Raw genomic sequence first — 20,826 nt, 5'->3', positions numbered from 1 at the left:
TCTCTGGACCCAACCAGGGCTAAAGGCAATTCGTGTCCTGGAAGGGAAGGACACAGACCTGGTGGGATTTGCCATCTGCTGATTGTAGAGCCCTTGGGCCTTGAGAAAACATAAGTGGTAGCCAGGCAGTAGCCACCTTAAGCCTTGGGCAAGACCAAGTGTTATGCTGGCTTTGGATCTGACTGAGTACAGTCCCAATACTGGTGCTTACAGGGGTGCATGTGTCACCTATACCCCAGGTTCAGGCAGCTCAACACAGAGAGATAGACACTTTGGTTGGGGGAAAGTAAAGGAAAAGAACAAGAGTTTCCACCTGATATCCCGGGACATTTTCCCATATCTTACCTAAGACCACCAAGACAGTACCTGTCGGAAAGAGCCACAGTATTTTTGTGCATGGGGTGCTTCCTAATGCCTACATGACTACAGTGACCAAAGACTAAGGTCCCAACACCCAAATCCCTTTTAATACTTGGAAAAACTTGCCAAGGACATGTATAAACAATCCAAGACTGCAAAAATTACAATCAATATCTAACTCTTCAATGCCAAGAAAAAAAAAAAACAATGGACATCCATAGGCATCAGGACCATCCAGGAAAATATGATCTTACCGAATGAACTATATATCAGTGACCAATTCCAGACAGACAGAGATATACACAAAATATAAAACAATTAAGGCTTATCACAATAAAAATAGCCTTCACTAAAATAAAGACAGGAAGAAAACATCACAAAACAACCAGAAAACAAATTTTAAAATGGCAGGAGTCAATTCCTGTTTATCAATAATCACATTGAATGAAAATGGACTAAACTCTCCAATCGAAAGACATAAAGAGGAGAAATGGATGAAGAAAACCAAGGCCCCAAAATTATGTTGCCTACAAGAAGCATATTTCAGCTATAAAGACATACATCCACTAAAAATAGAAAGATGGAAAAAGATATTCCATGCCAATGGAACCAAAAATAGAAGAAAAGTTGTCTATATTTATATTGGACAAAATAGATTTTAAGACAAAAACTATAAAAAGAGGCAAATGTCAGAATATAATGATAAAGGGGTCAGCTTAGCAAGAGAATATAACAATTGTAAATATACGTGCACCCAACAGTGGAGCACACAGATATATAAAGCAAATATTATTAGAGCTAAAGAGAGAGCTAGACCTCAGTAAAATAATAGCTGGGGATTTCAACACCACATTTCAGCATTGGAAAGATCATACAGACAGAAAATCAACAACGAAACATCAGGTTGAAGGTGGACTATAGACCAAATGGACCTAATAGATGTTGCACAGAATATTTTATCCAATGACTGCAGAATTCACATTCTTCTCCTCAGCCCATGGATCATTTTGAAGGGTATGTTATGTCACAAAGCTAGCCTTAAAAATTCCATTGAAATTATATTAAATATCTTTTCTGACTACAAGGCACTAAAACTGGAAATCAATAACAGAGAAATTTTGGAAACTATGCAAACACATGGAAATTAAATAATATTCTTCCAAATGACTAGTGGGTCAGTGCAAAATTTAAGAAGAAAATAAAAAAAAGAAAAAAAACAAAAAAATGCACATGGAAACACAACATATCAAAACCTGTGGTATTCATCAAAAGCAGTACTTAGAATGTTTATAGCAAGAAGTGCTTCAATCAAAAAGGTAGAAAAACTTCAAAAAACTACTTAATGATACCTCTTAAAGAACTAGAAAAGAAAGAGCAAAGTAAACCCAAAATCAGTAAAGGAAAAGAAATAATAAAACCTGAAAAGCGGGGAGAGTCGAAAAAAGCGTACTTGGAGACCTTACCGTCAAGACTGAAGACTAGTCGTCATGAACGGCACTCAGGGTGCACTGAGCCGAGGAACAAAGAAGGCCACATTGGGCGCCAGATATTGCGGGATCTGGCCAGTAGCCTGCAATGCAACAGGGCTTTCTGTTCTTAGGCGGATCGGCAGGTTGAGAAACAATAGACACACACAACATAGTGAAAGCTGGGTCCAGGGGGTCACTGCCTTCTGGTCCTGTGGTGCCAACGATGCACTAGATATACCAGCATTTATTATTAAGTTTAGTGAGAGCGGCGGTAGGTTAGTGAGGGATTTAGGGTCATTTGATTATGAGGTGAGATGGTCACATGGGGATGAAGTAATTCTTTAACATAACATTTGTATGTAGAAGTACAGTACATTTGTATGTAGAAGTACAGTATACAGAGATAAGAATTTACAGTATAATATGTGTGTCAGTAATTTCTAACAGAGCCTTAAAATAGAAACACAATCTTTCCATAACCTATGATTAGCAAGATATTAATCAGCAGTAACAATTGCAACAAAACTGGTTACAAGCAATCCATGGAAACAGGATGTGAAGCTAGACAATGGGTTAGACCAGAAATTCTCAGAAAGGAGTATGCCTTAACCCTAAAGAGGCCTAGAAGAGCCATGGCAAGATGAGGGCGTTTATAGCCCTGTCTTATCCATATGGACAGGTGCCCCCCATGCGTCTGTTTATAGGCTCTCCACAAAGGTTGCATTCCATTCCTAGAGCTATGAACATCTGCTTTTCTGGGATAGGAATCTTGGTGATGTGAAACCTCCCTGACTGTACGTCCATTCATAGGCTCTCTGCAGGGGGAAGCACATCACGTGCTGTTGGCTTGTTCTGGCAGTCCAACCTGGCATTCTCTTTACACAATCCTGCATGCAATTTTGTATTTACAATAATCAGGAGCATTTCATCTTTTATTCTGTAGCAGTAGTTTCAAGGGGTCTCTCTACAAGTATGTATTAAAGTTTTACACTATTAAGATAGAAGATAAATTGAACATAATAAAAATTAAAACTTTATGTTTCAGAGGACAGCATAAAGAAGGTGAAAAGATGACAAACAGAATAGGAGACAACTTTTACAGATCATAATCTGATAAGGCAGCGGTCCCCAACCTTTTTGGCAGCAGGGACTGGTTTTGTGGAAGACAGTGTTTCCACGGACTGTGGTGGCAGGGAATGGTTTCAGGATGAAACTGTTCCACCTCAGATCATCAGGCATTAGTTAGAGTATCATAAGGAGCATGCAACCTGGATCCTTCACATGTGCAGTTCACAGGAGCATTCTTACTCCTGTGAGAATCTAATGCCTGAGTGAAGGAGTTGGAGCTTAGGTGATAATGTTCACTGGCCCACCACTCACCTCCTGCCCTGCAGCTCCAGTTCCTAACAGGCCACGGACAGGTACTTGTTCATGGCCCAGGGGTTGGGGACCCCTGTGATAAGGGTTTTGTATCTCCAATGTATATAAAATACTTCTACAACTCAAAAAGACAACTCATTTAAAAATGGGCAATGAATCTGAATATACATTTCTCCAAAGGGAGTATACAGATGGCTAATAAACACTAAAATGTTATTTGACATCATTAGCCGTCAGGGAAATGCAAAACCACAATGAAATAACACTGCATACTAACTAGGATGGGTATGTTCAAAAGATCACTTAATAACAAATCTTGGTGAGGATTTTGAAAAACTGAATCTTTCATACATTGCTGGTGGGAAAAGAAAATTGTACAGTCACTTTGGAAAACAGTCTGGCAATTTTTCGAAAGGTTAAACATAGAGTTACCATATGACCCAGCACATGACTCCTAGGTGCATGTGTGTCTATATCCATACAGCGGAATATTATTCAGGCATAAAAAGAAATGAAGTACTGATCCATGCTGCCACATGGATGAACCTTGAAAACCTGCTAAGCTTAGCAAAGAAGCCAGTCACAAAGACCAGATAGCATATGATTCCCCTCTTCCTTTAGTTACCAACTTTCTGTCTCCTCATCCTCAATCTCTTTACTACTGCTGGATCAATCGTTATAGAACATATACTGGTACCTCCTACCTTAAAAAAAAAGATTCTCCATTGAACCTATAATTCCCCTCTACCAATGCTAATTTCATGATTCCACTTCATCACCAGACTTCTCCAAAGCACTTCTTCACACTGTCATCATTTTCTTACTTTAGAGTCACTCTCTTACCCACTTTTGTCTGGTTTCTGCCCCTCATCACTCCACCAAGAATTTTTAAAAGAATACCAATAATCTACAAGCTACCCAATGTAATGGCTATTTCTCTGTCCACACTGTACTCCATCTCCCAGCTACTTCCAGTAGAAGTTGACTACTTCATCGTTCTTGAAAAAATCTGTTCACCTTTAAGTTATACAACATTCCATGGCTTTTCCTTAATTGCTCTGTCTCTTTTTCTGTCATCTTTTCCACTTAACAACATCTGACTGTTCATATTCTCTAGGCTCAGTCCTGCATTTTCTGCTTTTTTTCCTCTGTTCATTTTTCTCTCTATTCTCTCTTCCTGGAGTTTCATCCATTCTCCTGGCTTGAAATACCATCCATATGACCATGATACCACATTTAAACCTCTAGCTAGATAGTTCAGATATACTTATTTTTTTCCCCTGTAACTCTGTTCACCCTTTCTTAGCAAATGGTATCACTGCCCACCTACATATTTGATTAAGCGAGAATCTGAAAACCATACCTGATTCCTCTTTCTCCCTCATTCCCTGTAATTAATCCATAAGCAAGTCTCACTGATCCTACCTCCAAATCTATTTTGAATCTATTTATTTACCTTTATCTCCATGGCTCTTACAGTCATCTAGAACTCTTTTATCTGTTGCCCAAGGCTCACCTATTGGCCTCCTTACCTTCCAGTTTGCCCCCTTTCAGTAGCCATCTAGCTTCCAGCTGATCTTAAAAGTAAAAGAGATTATGTTAACTCCTACTTAAAACATTGAAATGATTTCTTATTACATTAGCCAGAAGGCTCTGTGGCTGTCACATTTCCTGGAGTCAGATCCTGATTTCCCTACTCTAGCTGTGTCTATCTTGGACAAGTTGTTTAATCTCTCCGGAGAATAACATGTAGCAGCAAAGTTAAGATGATTCATATAAAGTTATTACTATGCCTGCCACTCAATAAGTGTTATTATTATTATTAATGTTCTGTGGCCTGCAAAGCCCTGTGTGATCGGACATCTGTGGGCTAAGGTATCAGGCTAAATACTTGAGAATGCCTTACTTAATGACTCTTTCCAAAGTTGGGCTTTCCTTCCATTTGTCTCTATCTATCTCAACAACCTGTTTATTTACTTTATATTTATCATCATCTGTAATTATCTTTTTCTTTTGTTTCTTGCTTTTCTATTCCCCGAGACTATATGCTCCATAGAGAGGATCTAAATCTAACTTATTTACCATTGTAACTATAGTACTTAGCACAGTTCTTGTCACTTAAAAGGAATTTAATATATATTTGTTGATTAAAATAATTACTGAATCTCACATTCTTGGCAAGACCTTTGGAGGTTGACTTTTTCATCACTTTTTCATTTTGATTCAATTTGACTTTGAATATAACATCTGTTTATAATGCAGGGATCTGTTTTATATGTCATGAGGGAGAATTTTCTTATATCCCCTTTCAGTAGTTTCTTACATTAAATTGGGGGAAGAGAACAAGCATGCCAATAATGAAATTTCTTTGGTTTATAAGACAAGCTTTCTCATATTTTAATATTATGCTTTCAAATGTGTAGAATAACTTCTGACTCCCACAAAAGGAAAATTTGAAGCATGACATTAGATAGTATCGACATAATTTATATTTATTATTCACCTTGGATCCCATCCAAAGGATATTTGTTATTGAACTACTTATAATTCCTTAAAATATTCTTACAGAATGGACACCAAGGTGGCATCATAGGAATATATTTCAATTAGAGTTAAATTATATGTGGTAAAAGAAAAGCATGTTCTTATAAGGGCATTATTTTAAATACTTTTCTAGTCAGTAATGTTTTTCTAATCAACATATAAATACTTGGAAAGGGTGGTATACCTAATAAGATCAGGAAGTTTTTTTCCCAGATCACAGTAGTATCAAATAGTTGCTTGTAATTTTTCCTCACTTCTGAAATATAAAACTATATTTAAAGTATAGCCTCTAATATATAAATCTTTAAATGGAAGTTTCATATGTGTTTTTTACTTTGGTACTTTCAACATTTATAATATGTTGAAATTAACCAGTACAATGTTTTGGTTAGATTCTTCTCATTTATACATATACATATATGTATTATATATATTTATATTTATATATGTTATATATATATGTATGTGTGTGTGTGTATATATATATATATATATATATATAAAATTTTTTTTTTTTTTTGAGAAAGGGTTTTGCTCTGTCACCCAGGCTGGAGTGCAGTGGGGCCATCTCAGCTCACTTCAACCTCTGCCTTCCTGACTCAAGCAATCCTCTCACCTCAGCCTCCCAAGTAGCTGGGACTGCAGGCATGTGCCACCATATCTGGCTAATTTTTTTGTATTTTTTATATAGATGGGGTTTCACCATGTTGCCCAGGCTGATCTCTTAACTCCTGGGCTCAAAGGATCTGCCTATTAAGGCTCCAGAAGTGCTGGGATTACAGGCTTGAGCCACCAGGCCTAGCATAAAAGTTTTCTTTAGAACAAAAAATATTTTTAACTAAAAAAAAAGGGAATTTTAAGTATATACCTTACTATTATTGGATTAATCATCTCAGGCTTTACTCCTGGATCATTTATTTTATGACCTTGGTTATATAAGCAAAGTTTAATGTTCCAATTTTTCAATGAGGTAAAATGAAAAGGTTGAAATTTTACAATCTTTTGGAATATTTGAAAGTATTGACCACAGGAATCAGATTTTTAGTCAAATTATCGATATATTAGTTTGCATAAGAGAATAATTTTTCAAGACAGCTTCTACCTCTTTCATACACATGAAGTCTTTGATTAAATGATAAAAATATTATCTTCTCAGATCAATTCAGTTTTCTAAATACTGAAGTACTTTAAAATATATTATCTTAAGCTCAGAAGTACATCTTCTGAAAAATAATTTTTTTCTTAACCAGAACTAATAATTTAAAAGTTCAGCATATAATGGGCAATCCTCTTAACTAGCCCTTCCTCTTCCATTTTTCCTTTCCTCTTTTGCTGTTATATTAAATCAGGCCTTATGCTTAAGATATGATTTTTTTCAGTGGAATTATTGATTTTACATATAGCAATCATTTTATTTACCTTAAATCATTCGCTTAGAAAATTTACTTATTTACTAATGAGTAAAACTAAAGCGAAAAACTCATTAAAACATTATTATATGCACACACGTAAAAGACCTTTAGATTTTAAAAAGTTTCTCAAACCAGTTAATTTTTTGGTGTAGTGTACTTCAACACTCCCTAGTACAAAGGTGCCATTAGAAAGCAAGCAAGAATAGTTTTGAGCTGATTTTTAGAATATATTTTTTAAACAATGGTAGGTTCAAGAAGAGAAATAAAAAAAGTAGACCTTTTCTTATATAAGAAGTACTAGGAATAATGGGTTATTGCCAGTATCAAAAAAACAAGATTCTTTTCCAAATTCATGTATCTCATAGAATTTAGTGGCCTGAAACCATTAGAAGCATAGTTCTTGCAGGGGTTAATAATATATTCTGCCAATAGCCAACTTAGTTATTGGACCAGGGACAAAGTCTCAAACATACATATTTGTCTAAATATTTTACCTTTCTGCAGGACACCTCAGTAGAATATGTAAAACAATCCTTCCATTTATTTTACTAATCTTTGTTAGGCCAGAAGTTTTCATTTTTCTCCTTTTATGTAAATCAGTAAAAGCAATTTCAGTAGGTCCAAGAAAATAAAAAACATTTATTCCAAGCTGGTCTCTCCACTGTATTTGTTTGCAGCCTTACATCTGTCAGAGAGTAAATAGTTGTCATTTTTTCCATTTTGTACTTTTTATTCATTTAATATTGCTTATGAACCATACCATACATTAAGTTCTTTTAAAATATTTTTGTTTTACAAAACGTAGATTTAATAGAAGATATAGGATTTAAGAATTGGGTAGCCTTCTTAAGCAATTCATCTAACATGAGCTTGTGCAAATTGTTTTAAACTTTTCCTGATGGTAAATTTGAAACTAATGATTCCTTCTGCATTTAATTTATGGGTTTTTTTGCAAGTATCAAATAATATGTTTGTAAAAATACTTAGTAAGCTGTGAACAACAATTCAAAATTGATGGTAGGATTATGAGCATACTGAAATTTTTTGCAGAATTTATAAACTCAGAAATACTGAAAAGAACAAGACCTTTGATTTACTAAAATGTTTCATTTTAGTTAGTGGGGTGGTATAGAGTGGTGTTCACTCTCTTGTATGTAATATAAATACATATAGCAGTGTAATCATCCCTGGTTACTGATATAAACTAGATTTTACATAGTACTACGTTTTAAAATAAGTAGATTAAATGATTTTACATTCATTTTTGGAAAAATACCTTAGGGCCACATTATGATTTTTCTTTCAAAAATGTTTTAAAAACTAATGATAACTAAAGTGGAAAGCTTTACAGGAATTAGCAAAGATACATTCACATTCCCGTTTTTGTCAAGGAGATATTGAATACTTTCTTTTTCATATGCAGCCACCTTGGTAGCCCATCTGCTTTATTAGGATTGCACTATTAAGGTTACCATAAATTACTAATGAGTATGCCTCCCAAATTCTTAACTTAGTAATCTTTGGAATTATAGAAAAACAAATTATGTTTATCTTATTTATTAGAACTCAAGTCTACTTCATTTTGAAAATAGATCAATACAAATGTCTCTGAATTTGCCACCTTTCACTTTACATTTATATTGCTTCACTATTAAAGAAAAATGCTGGCACTCTAGACCCATCGAAAGACTCACTTTGGGGATTCTTTTTAGGAGAGATGGAAACAGAGAATTCTTTTTGTTATATTGGCAGGTTTTAGTTTCTTCAGGGGTTTGTTGTTGTTTTTTTGTCTCTTTATTTTGGTCTAAATATCTTCAAAACTTCAGTGATGGAAATATGTTTTTTTAAAAAGTATGAATTAAATAAAATTTAGCTCTTCCTACAATAGTTTGGGCTCTAAATGATTTCTCTCAATCAAACTTCCATTTATTTTTAATATTTTATATATTCACCCATTTCATTTTTTAGGAGATTTTATGAAGATGGAGCAATTGCCTTGGGTGAAGAAGCAAATATGCTTGCTGGCATGCTTCTAGGACTCAATGCTATTGATTTCAGGTACTTAATATAACCAAATGCATTCAGTTTTTAAATTACTCTATATCTTAATAGTTTCTACTTATGATTTTTTTCTTTCAGTTTTCTAAGTAAAGCACACAGTTGGATATTGTTATTTGATTCATGTTGTTCTCTTTCAAATGACATCAGTTTGTTTTATAAATGGGTTTGCTCTCAAAAAAGAGACTGCCTGAAACTTAACGAATTGATAGGCTTGCTCTGTAGCTTGGATAAAAAGAAAACTTAGACTATATCCCATTCCCCAACAGCCCCCTCCCTAATGAAGGAAGGCTTTGAATCTTATCTCTTAATATTTTTCAGCTACTGCTTTAAAATTAAAAGAAATAGACTTAAAGTAGTTTCAAAGCCAGAAGGATTCTCATTATTTCATGTGTTGAGATAAAGAAGATCCTGAGAGGCTATCTTGGATATCTTATGTCTCTTATGTTATGTATGGAGAATATAAAAAAAAATTGTTAAAATTTACTTTATCAACAAGATGAACTGGTTCCACACTAACAAGTGCTAAAAATGGGCAATACAAGTTCTTTTTAGATTTATAGACACTTTTTTTGCATTTCTTTAATCAATCCCAGATTTGACATTATATTGAAAGTAAAAGGTTTGTGTATAAGAAAACTCAAACACAAGGAATGAAGGAAACATTATATTTTTATTGAAATATAACATTTGAAAATTCAGGAATATTAACAAAATAAGTATAAGACAAATGAAATTCTACTTTTGAGTCTTGATAAAAATAATGCTGTTCATTTTCACTGAAGTTATCTTTTTTAGTAAAGCACTTCCTTTTCTAAATATTTGTCATTTTACAAGTCTAATTTTATTAAAATTTAATAAGCTAGTATTAGGTTAATTAGCTTAATTGTGGAGGATGAACATGATAGATGGAATGTGAAGGTTGTCTTTTTGATCCCTCTATGGATGTTAACTTTTTATATCACATGTCACTAGCTCTGTCTAAATTTGTTACAGTCTTGTTTTGTTTGTTTGTTGTTTTATTGTTTTAAAAAAACTGGCCAGGTGCAGTGGCTTACACCTGTAATCCCAAAGCGCGGTGGCTTACACCGGTAATCCCAACACTTTAGGAGGCCGAGATGGGCGGATCACCTAAGGTCAGGAGTTCAAGACCAGCCTGGCCAACATGGTGAAACCCTGTCTCTACTAAAAATACAAAAATTACCCGGGCATGGTAGTGGATGCCTATAATACCAGCTACCCAGAAGGCTGAGGCAGGAGAATCGCTGGAACCCGGGAGGCAGAGGCTGCAGTGAGCCAAGATCATGCCACAGCACTCCAGCCTGGGGGTGACAGAGCAAGACTCCCTCTCAAAAAAAAAACAAAAAAAACAAACAAACTGGGATTAAGAATGTTAACTGTTGGTTTAATGTAACCCATTGACAGTGTATTAATTTGTACAATGCCTTGTCATTGGTATTGAAGGTAGAATATTTTATTCAGGCATTTATTTGTGCCAAGTAACAATTAAATTGCAAACAAAAAAGTTCACTTGCCATTTGATGAGAGAAACGTCTCTGGCAAGAGATTTTTCATAAAACTTAACTATGATTTAAAATTTTATATATTAATAGGAAATATTTATTTTCTATTGTCTTAGTTTCTGCCTAAAGGGAGAGGGACTGGATGGCAGTTTTCCTGCTGTAATAGACTATACACCGTATTTGAAGTATATCCAAAGGTATGTGACATTTTGAGATATGTTTTTTAAAATCTTATTTAAAATTGAATGTCTTGTACAATGTTTGTCTGATTAAAACTACTTTGTACTAAATATTCGTTCCAGTATCAGAAATCATTATAGGGTACAAGCTTCAGTTGCATTTTTAGTATTTATTATTTAAAAAATACACACTTTTTATGTAAATATGCACTTTTTAACATAATTGTAATCCTAGCATATAGTTTTTTAAAATAACAAAAGCGTTTATTCATATTGCCGTAGTCATTATAACTTTAATAGCTCTGAAATAGTCTACTGAGATCTCAAAACTATAATTCAGTATTTCGATTGTTTTCCATTTTTTCTCATAAAAAAGGATAAATAACATTTTATACATATCAATTTTCCTTTTGTTTTCATTGTAAATTGTCAGAGATATCCAGATAAATTCTCTGAAAAATCTGATGACTCTTTTTTTTTTTTTTTTTTTTTGAGACAGAGTCTCGCTCTGTCACCCAGGCTGGAGTGCAGTGGCGCGATCTCGGCTCACTGCAAGCTCCGCCTCCCGGGTTCACGCCATTCTCCTGCCTCAGCCTCTCCGAGTAGCTGGGACTACAGGCACCCGCCACCACGCCCGGCTAATTTTCTGTATTTTTATTAGAGACGGGGTTTCACCGTGGTCTCGATCTCCTGACCTCGTGATCCGCCTGCCTCGGCCTCCCAAAGTGCTGGGATTACAAGCGTAAAACACCACGCCCGGCCTGATGACTCTTAAAATACGTCTTTTAAAGAGTTGTAACAATTTATCCTATTACCAATACTGTGTGAGAATTCTGGATTTCCCACAATCTCATCAGCATTAAATAATAATTAATGACATCTATATATATTTCTAAGGTCTACTTGAAAGATTGATTTCCTGACTAGAATGATGATCTTTATATACTTCTTTATTTTTCCATAAATTATTGGGGTACAGGTGGTATTTGATTACATGAGTAAGTTCTTCAGTGGTGATTTGTGAGATTTTGGAGCACCCATCACCTGAGCAGTGTACACTGCACCATATTTGTTGTCTTTTATCCCTCACCCCCTCCCACTCTTCCCCACAAGTCCCCAAAGTCCATTGTATCATTCTTATGCCTTTGCGTCCTCATAGCTTAGCTCCCATGTATCAGTGAGAACATACGATGTTTGGTTTTCCATTCCTAAGTTACTTCACTTAGAATAATAGTCTCCAATCTCATCCAGGTCATCGCAAATGCTGTTAATGCATTCCTTTTTATGGCTGAGTAGTATTCTGTCATATATATATATATCTCACAGTTTCTTTTTTTATTGAGAAAATGAGCTTTTATTTGTCTATAATTTATCATGCATTGTTGGAAAATATAAGCAAGGGATTATCTGAAAGTAAAAAAATCTGGGACGATTATTAAATCTAAAAACTACAGATAGTGTTAAGAATTCAAATTTTTCACCTTTCCCTCTCATCCCCAGGGTGGAATATAAGATGAAAATTTAGCGAACTAAGGCCGGGCACAGTGGCTCACACCTGTAATCCCAGCACTTTGGGAGGCTGAGGTGGGCAGATCACGAGGTCAGGAGATCGGGACCATCCTGGCTAACACGGTGAAACCCCGTCTCTACTAAAAATACAAAAAAATTAGCCAGGCGTGGTGGCACGTGCCTGTAGTCCCCACCACTCAGGAGGCTGAGGCAGGAGAATGGTGTGAACCTGGGAGGTGGAGGTTGCAGTGAGCTGAGATCATGCCACTGCACCCCAGCCTGGGCAACAGAGCGAGATTCCGTCTCAAAAAAAAAAAAAAATTAGTGAGCTAAGGTAATTACATATTGATAGTTCTCAAGGTGTCTTCAAAACAAATCTTCCTTGTATAACACAGTTTCTTTATCCACTTGATTGATGAGCATTTGGGTTGGTTGCACGATTTTGCAATTGTGAATTATGCTGCTATAAACATGCATGTGCAAGTATCTTTTTCAAATAATAACTTATTTTCCTCTGGGCAGATACCCAGTAGTGGGATTGATGGATCAAATGGTAGTTCTACTTTTAGTTCCTTAAGGAATCTCCACGCTGTTTTCCATAGTGGCTGTACTAGTTTATATTACCACCAACAGTGTAGAAGTGTTCCCTGTTCGCTGCATCCACGCCAACATCTACTGTTTTTTTATTTTTTTATTATGGCCATTCTTGCAGGAGTAAGGTGGTATCACATTGTTCTTTGATTTGCATTTTGCTGATCATTAGTGATGTTGAGCATTTTCATATGTTTGTTGCCATTTGTATATATTCTTTTGAGAATGGTCTATTCATGTCCGTAGCCCACTTTTTGATGGGATTGTTTGTTTTTTTCATACTGATTTGTTTGAGTTGTTTGTAGATTCTGGATATTAGTCCTTTGTCAGATGTATAGATTGTGAAGATTTTCTCCTCCTCTGTGGGTTGTCTTTTTACTCTGCTGACTGTTCCTTTTGCAGTGCAAAAGCTCTTTAGTTTAATTAGGTCCCAGCTATTTATCTTTGTTTTTATTGCATTTGCTTTTGGGTTCATGGTCATGAAATCCTTGCCTAAGCCAGTATCTAGAAGGGTTTTTCCAAAGTTATCTTCTAGAATTTTTATAGTTTCAGGTCTTAGGTTTTAGTCCTTAATCCATCTTGAGTGATTTTTGTATAAGGTGAGAGATGAGGATCCAATGAGGATCCAATTTCATTCTCCTTCATGTGGCTAGCCAGTTATCCCAGCATCATTTGTTGAAAAGGGTGTCCTTTCCCCACTTTATGTTTTTGTTTGCTTTGTCGAAGATCAGTTGTCTGTAAGTATTTGGGTTTATTTCTGGGTTCTCTATTCTGTTCCACTGGTCTATGTGCCTATTTTAATACCAGTACCACACTGTTTTGGTGACTAGGGCCATATAGTATAGTTTGAAATCAGATAGGGTTATGTCTCCAAATTTGTTCTTTTTGCTTAGTCTTACTTTGGCTGTGCAGGTTCTTTTTTGGTTCCATATGAATTTTAGAATTTTTTTTTTCTAATTCTGTAAAGAATGGTGGTGGTATTTTGATGGCGATTGCATTGAGTTTGTAGATTGCTTTTGGTAGTATGGTCATTATTCACAATATTGATTCTACCCATCCATGAGCATGGGATGTGTTTCCATTTGTTCATGTAGTCTATGATTTCTTTCAGCAGTGTTTTATAGTTTTCCTTATAGAGGTCTTTCAACTCCTTGGTTGAGTATATTCCTGAGTACTTATTTTTATTTTGTTTTTCAGCTATTGTAAAAGGGATTGAGTTCTTGATTTGATTCTCCACTTGGTTGCTGTTGGTGTATAGAAGAGCTACTGATTTGTGTACATTAATGTTGTGTCTAGAACCTTTGCTGAATTCTTTTATCAATCATAGGAACTTTCTGGAGGAGTCCTCAGGGTTTTCAAGGTAAACGATCATATCATCAGCAAACAGTGACAGTTTGACTTTCTCTTTACCGATTTGGATGCCCTTTATTTCTTTCTCCTGATTGCTCTAGCTAGGACTTCCAGTACTATGTTGAAGAGGAGTGGTGAGAGTGGACATCTTTGTCCTGTTCCAGTTCACAGAGGGAATGCTTTTAGGTTTTTCCCATTCAGTACTATGTTGGCTGTGGGTTTGTCATAGATGGCTTTTATTACATCAAGGTAGGTCCCTTGTATGCCGATTTTGCTGAGGGTTTTAATCATAAAGGGATGTGCTGGATTTTGTCGAATGCTTTTTCTGCATCTATTGAGATGATCATGTGATTTGTGTTTTTAATTCTGTTTATGTGGTGTATCACATTTATTGACTTGCATATGTTAAAGCATCCCTGCATCCCTGGTATGAAACCCATTTGATCATGGTGGATTATCTTTTTGATATGTTGTTGGATTCGGTTAGCCAGTATTTTGTTAAGGATTTTAGCATCTATGTTCATCAAGAATATAGGTTTGTAGTTTTCTTTTTTGATTATATCCTTGCCTGGTTTTGGTATGAGGGTGATGCTGGCTTCATAGAATGAATTAGGGAAGGTTCCTTTTTTCTCTATCTTACGGAATAGTGTCAAAAGGATTGGTACCAATTCTTTGAATGTCTGGTAAAATTCTGTGAATCCATCTGGTCCTTGACTTCTTTTTTGTTGGTAATTTTTAAATTATTATTTCAATATTGCTGCTTGTTATTGGTCTGTTCAGCGTATCTAATTCTTCCTGATTTAAGCTAGGAGGGTTGTATTTTTCCATGAATTTACTCATCTCATCTAGGTTTTCTAGTTTATATGCGTAAAGGTGTTCATAGTAGCCTTGAACGATCTTTTGTTTTCAGTGGTGTCAGTTGTAATATCTCTTGTTTCATTTCTTAATGAGATTATTTTCTATCCTCTTTTCTTAGATAATCTTGCTGGTGGTCTATCAATTTTATCTTTTCAAAGAACCAGCTTTTTGTTTCATTTATCTTTTGTAATTTTTTTTGTTTCAATTTCATTTAGTTCTGCTCTGATCTTGGTGATTTTCTTTCTTCTGCTAGGTCTGGGTTTGATTTATTCTTGTTTCTCTAGTGCCTTGAGGCATGACCTTAGAATGTCAGTTTGCGCCCTTTCAGTCTTTTTGATACAGGTATTTAGGGCTATGAACTTTCCTTTTAGCACCACCTTTGCTGTATCCAAGAGGTTTTGATAGGTTGTGTCATTATTGTTGTTCAGTTTGAAGAATATTTTGATTTCCATCATTATTTCGTTTTTGACCCAATGCTCATTAAGGAGCAGGTTATTTAATTTCCATGTATTTGCATGGTTTTGAAGGTTCCTTTTGGAGTTGACTTCCAGTTTTATTCCAACGTAGTCTGAGAGTGCTTGATATAATTTCAATTTTCTTAAATTTATTGAGGTTCATTTTATGGCCTATCACATGGTCTATCTTGGAGAAAGTTCCATGTACTATGGGATAGAATGTGTATCCTGCAGATGTTGAATGAAATGTTCTGTATATATTTGTTAAGCCCATTTGCTTCAAGGTATAGTTTAAATCCATTGTTTCTTTGTTGACTTTCTATCTTGATGACTTCTCTAGTGCTGTCAGTGGAGTATTGAAGCCCCCCACCCCTGCAACTATTATTGTGTTGCTGTCTATCTCATTTCTTATGTCTATTAGTAATTGTTTTATACATTTGGGAGCTCCAGTGTTTGGTGCTTATACATTTAGGATTGTGATATTTTCCTGTTGGACAAAGCCTTTTACTATTGTATAATGTACCTCTTTGTCTCTTTTACCTGCTGTTGCCTTAAAGTTTGTTTTGTCTGATATAAGAATAGCTACTCCTGCTCACTTTTGGTGTCCCTTTGCATGAAATGCCTTTTTCCACCCCTTTACTTTAAGTTTAAGTGAGTCCCTATGCGTTAGGTGAGTCTCCTGAAGGCAGCAGATGGTTGGTGAGTTCTTATCCATTGTGCAGTTCTGTATCATTTAAGTGGAGCTTTTAGGCCATTTACATTAAATGTCAGTATTGAAATGTGAGGTACCCTTGCATTCATTGTGCTCTTTGTTGCCTGTATACTTTGGTTTTTTGTTTGTTTTTTATTTTTGCGTTTTAACTTGTAATTTTCTCTGGTCCCTCCATGATTAGCATAATGACTTACCTCCTGAATTCTTTTTCAGGTAAATCAGGGATTTCTTCTTGGTTTGGATCCATTGCTCATGAGCTAGTACAATTTTTGCGGGGTGTTGAAGAGCCTTGCTTTGTTATATTACCAGGGTTGGTTTTCTGGTTCCTTCTCATTTGGGTAGCCTCTGTCAGAGGGAAGGTCTAGGGCTGATGGCTGTTGTTCAGATTCTTTTGTCCCACGGGGTGTTCCCTTGATGTAGTACTCTCCCCCTTTTCCTATGGGTGTGTCTTACTGTGAGCCTAGCTGTAGTGATTGTTGTCTCTCTTCTGGGTCTAGCCACTCAGTGAGTCTACCTGGCTCTTGGCTGCTACTGGGGGGTGTGTGCACAGAGTCCTGTGATGTGAGCCATCTGTGAGTCTCTCAGCCGTGGATACCAGTGCCTGTTCTGGCGGAGGTAGCAGGGGGATGAGGGGTTGCAGTGTACTCTGTGAGGGTTGTTAGCTTTGGTGGTTTAATGCTCTATTTTTGTGCTGGTTGGCCTCTTGCCAGGAGGTGGCGCATTCCAGAGAGCATCAACTGTGGTAGTATGGGGAGGAACCAGTGGTGGGCAGGACCCTAGAACTCCCAAGATTATATGCCCTTTGTCTTCCACTGCCAGGGTGGGAAGGGAAGGACCATCAGGTGGGGGCAGGGCTAGGCGTGTCTGAGCTCAGACTTTCCTTGGGCGGGTCTTGCTGTGGCTGCTGTGGGGGATGGGAGTGAGATTCCCAGGTCACTGGAGTTGTGTACCTAGGAGGATTATGGCTGCCTCTGCTGAAACCTGCAGGTTGTCAGGGAAGTGGGGGAAAGCAGGCAGTCACAGGCTTCACCCAGCTCCCATGCAAACTGGAAGGCCAGTCTCACTCCCACCATGCCCCTGCCAACAGCCCGAGTCCATTTCCAGGCAGAGGGTGAGACAGGCTTGAAAACCTGCCACAGGCTACCCGCCTCCCAGGTGCGAAAAAAAAGAGCTTGGTTCTTCCCCTGCCTGTAGAGTCTGCACACTGGATTTGCGCTCTTCCCCTAGTTCTGGCCAGGAGGCTTCTCACCCCGTTGAAATTGTTACAGAGTTCAGCTGGAGATTTCCTTTTCCCTGTGGAGTTTTAGCCCCTGCTCATCTGGCTGGCCTCCCTTTGGATCCCTGTGGTACAGGCAGGAATGGCCTGCTCAGGGACCCAGCGAGCTCCCAGGGCCTTTCTGCTGCTTCCCCTACCCCTGTATTTTGCTGGGCTCTCCAGATTGACTCAGCTCCTGGTAAAGTCGGAAACTTCTCCCACAAACAGACCTTCAGCTTCTCCAGTGTGGGTGTGTGTTTGGGAGAGGCGGGGTTCTCCCTTTCCCACTTCTGCAGTTGGGGCACCCACAGTATTTGGCAGGGGGTCTCCCAGGTCCTGCAGGAGCAGTCCACTCCTTCAGAGGGTCTGTGGGTCCTCTCGGGATTCGTAGGCTTTTTCTTACAGTCGATCTGGAGCTAAAATTCACAATGCAAGCCTCTGCAGCCTGCTCTGTCTAGAGCTGCAATCTAGTCGTGCCTTCTGTCCTCCATGATGATCTCCAATCTTTATGCACTTCTAAAATTTTATAATCATGGCAAAGCTATAAGGTATTCTGTATGTCTATAAAATATGTATATATGTCACACATACACACACACACACATTCAAAATCTATTTATTGAGTGCCTAACCATAGGACAAAAAATTTCCTAGGTGCCAGGGATACTTAGATGTCAAGAGTAGGAACTTTATGAACTTCTAAAAAAGAACACAGTCCCCATTCTCAAGATAATTACCATCTAGTAAGAGAAGTCACTAATATTTCAAAGGTGAGCGGGGAAGGTATTTTGGATGGTGAGGGAAAAAGAAGAATAGAGTGTAATGACACCGTGATTTCTAATTTGGGTAAGTGGATTCTTTGGGAAAAGGGATAATTGTAGTACACTGTCTAGAAAAGAAATGCAGCAGGATGATGTTATGAGCAGGCATAAAATTATACTGTTTTGGGATATGTTGGATTAATAGGCACCGTTGTCTGTATTTTACAAATGAGAAAACTGAAATGCGGAGAGGTTAAATAACTTGTCCTTACTCACACAACTAGTTTATGGCAGAGTGGGTAAAATACAAGTCTGGAATTAAAGAGCAAGATGTCATCTGGAGATAGAGTTTAGTAATCAATATGTAGGTAGAAAGGCTATATTCAGTGATTTAGGAAATGACTTAAAATATAAAGAGATATGTATACACACACACTAATTTTCCTCTCCTACTTACATGTAAGATACTGAAGTAATTATTACAGTGTTTTTGAAAGGTACAATAATGGAACTTTCTCATGATGTACCCTTATAATTAATTTAGTAATATAGATCCTGCATAGTCACTTTTTGTCTGAATTTTTTAATACAACTTTGTGATGCACTAATCCAAACATGTATATATAGCTTCTTTATAAAATGAAGAATTTCTAACATCTTGTTGTACAAAGGATGCTAAAATGAGAATAGAAATACCAATTCAACCTAGTCATAAGCCAGTTAGCATTACTAATCATGGAGTTTTTATTTTTAGAAAAATTTAAACTATCCTAATTGTCATAAAGAACCAATACTTTACAAATCAAATTGCATCCACAGAAATATCCCTGTATTAGACACATTTTTTAAAAATCTACTAGATTTCTAATTTTAAGAAACCATCAGTCCCTCCCCCCACATTGCTGCTTTTAATTTATTTAGGAAGTAATACATATTCATGGTAGAAAAATTATAAAATAAAGATAGAAAGAAGAAAGTTTAAGTTGCTTCTTATCTTACCTTCAAGAAGCAGCTGCTAGAAACATTCTTAACATTTTGATGGATGGCTTTCCAGCTTTTTCTATGCATAGATACATTATTTTCTTTCATGAGAATGGAATCATAAGGTACATGTAGCTGTTTATTTCCCTTACTACTATATAAAGTCCCTTTTACATGTCATTAACAATGTTTCTACAGTATCATGTCCTAAAATTTCATTGTCTGTATAGTATGTTTACACAGTTATCGTGAAACTTCAGAATACATTTAATTATTCACTGTTATATACAGTGTTGTAGCTAATATCCTTCTAACTACATCTTTTTATACAAAACAATGAATATTTCTTTTTTTCAGATTATTTATTTATTTATTATACCTTAAGTTCTGGATTACATATGCAGAATGTGCAGTTTTGTTACATAGGTATACATGTGCTGTGGTTGTTTGCTGCACCCATCAACCTGTCACCTACATTAGGTATTTCTCCTAATGTTATCCCTCCCCTAGCCTCCTACCCCTCGACAGGCCCCAGTGTGTGATGTTCCCCTCCCTCTCTCCATGTGTTCTCATTGTTCAACTCCAACTTATGAGTGAGAACATGCAATATTTGGTTTTCTGATCTTGTGATAGTTTGCTAAGAATGATAGTTTCCAGCTTCATCCATGTCCCTGCAAAGGACATGAGCTCATCCTTTTTCATGGCTGCATAGTATTCCATGGTGTATGTGTGCCACATTTTCTTAGTTCAGTCTATCATTGATGGACATTTGGGTTTGTTCCAAGTCTTTTCTATTGTGAATAGTGCATGTGTCTTTATTGTAGAATGATTTATAATCCTTTGGGTATATGCCCAGTAATGGGATTGCTGGGTTGAATGGTATTTCTAGTTCTAGATCCTTGAGGAATTGCCACACTGTCTTCCACAATGGTTGAACTAATTTACACTCCCACCAACAATGTAAAAGCATTCCTAATATTTCTTTAAATTAAATTCCTAGAAGTGGAATTTATGGGATAAATAACATATATATTATTAAAGCTTTTGATATATACTATGATTGTCCTCCAGAAAATTCAGTTTGTATTAACAGTAAGTGAGAATGCCTACTCCCCACTCTTTCCAACAAAGTGTTTAGTTATGGCCAGTTCTGTAGTTTTTATAAGTGAAAATGTTATTCTACTATTTTAATTTGCATTTACTTGATTACTGGCAGAGTCATACTTTTTAAAAATGTTTATCAAAATGTCTTTTTTTTAATGGGGGTTTATTCTTCTAAAACTAAGTATATAAAATATACTTACAAAACATCTTAAAACATAGTTTATATTTAATATTGGTTCAAGTTTCAGGATGTGTACCAGTGAGAAACAGTTGCTTTTCTCTGAGTTACTGTTTAATATAACTTTAAACATTCTGAAACATTGTT

The 20,826-nt window shown here is 36.4% G+C and overlaps 1 protein-coding gene across 12 annotated transcripts in view; it reads left to right on the top strand.

The window, feature by feature from the left end:
- RUNDC3B (RUN domain containing 3B) overlaps positions 1-20,826 on the top strand; it is a 206,080-nt gene that overhangs the window by 108,991 nt on the left and 76,263 nt on the right. For 11 of the 12 annotated variants that reach the window (XM_055272827.2, XM_055272825.2, XM_055272829.2 and 8 more), the window contains 2 exons: positions 9,134-9,223; positions 10,863-10,943. In XM_055272827.2, the coding sequence (XP_055128802.1) occupies positions 9,134-9,223; positions 10,863-10,943 (171 nt within the window). The remainder of the gene's footprint in view (positions 1-9,133; positions 9,224-10,862; positions 10,944-20,826) is intronic. The other variant, XM_055272826.1, reaches the window with a different exon arrangement.

The sequence above is a fragment of the Symphalangus syndactylus genome, chromosome 3, assembly GCF_028878055.3.
Source record: "Symphalangus syndactylus isolate Jambi chromosome 3, NHGRI_mSymSyn1-v2.1_pri, whole genome shotgun sequence".
Taxonomy (NCBI): domain Eukaryota; kingdom Metazoa; phylum Chordata; class Mammalia; order Primates; family Hylobatidae; genus Symphalangus; species Symphalangus syndactylus.
Note: the sequence above shows the minus strand (reverse complement) of the source record. Positions and strands in the feature narration are given on the sequence as shown.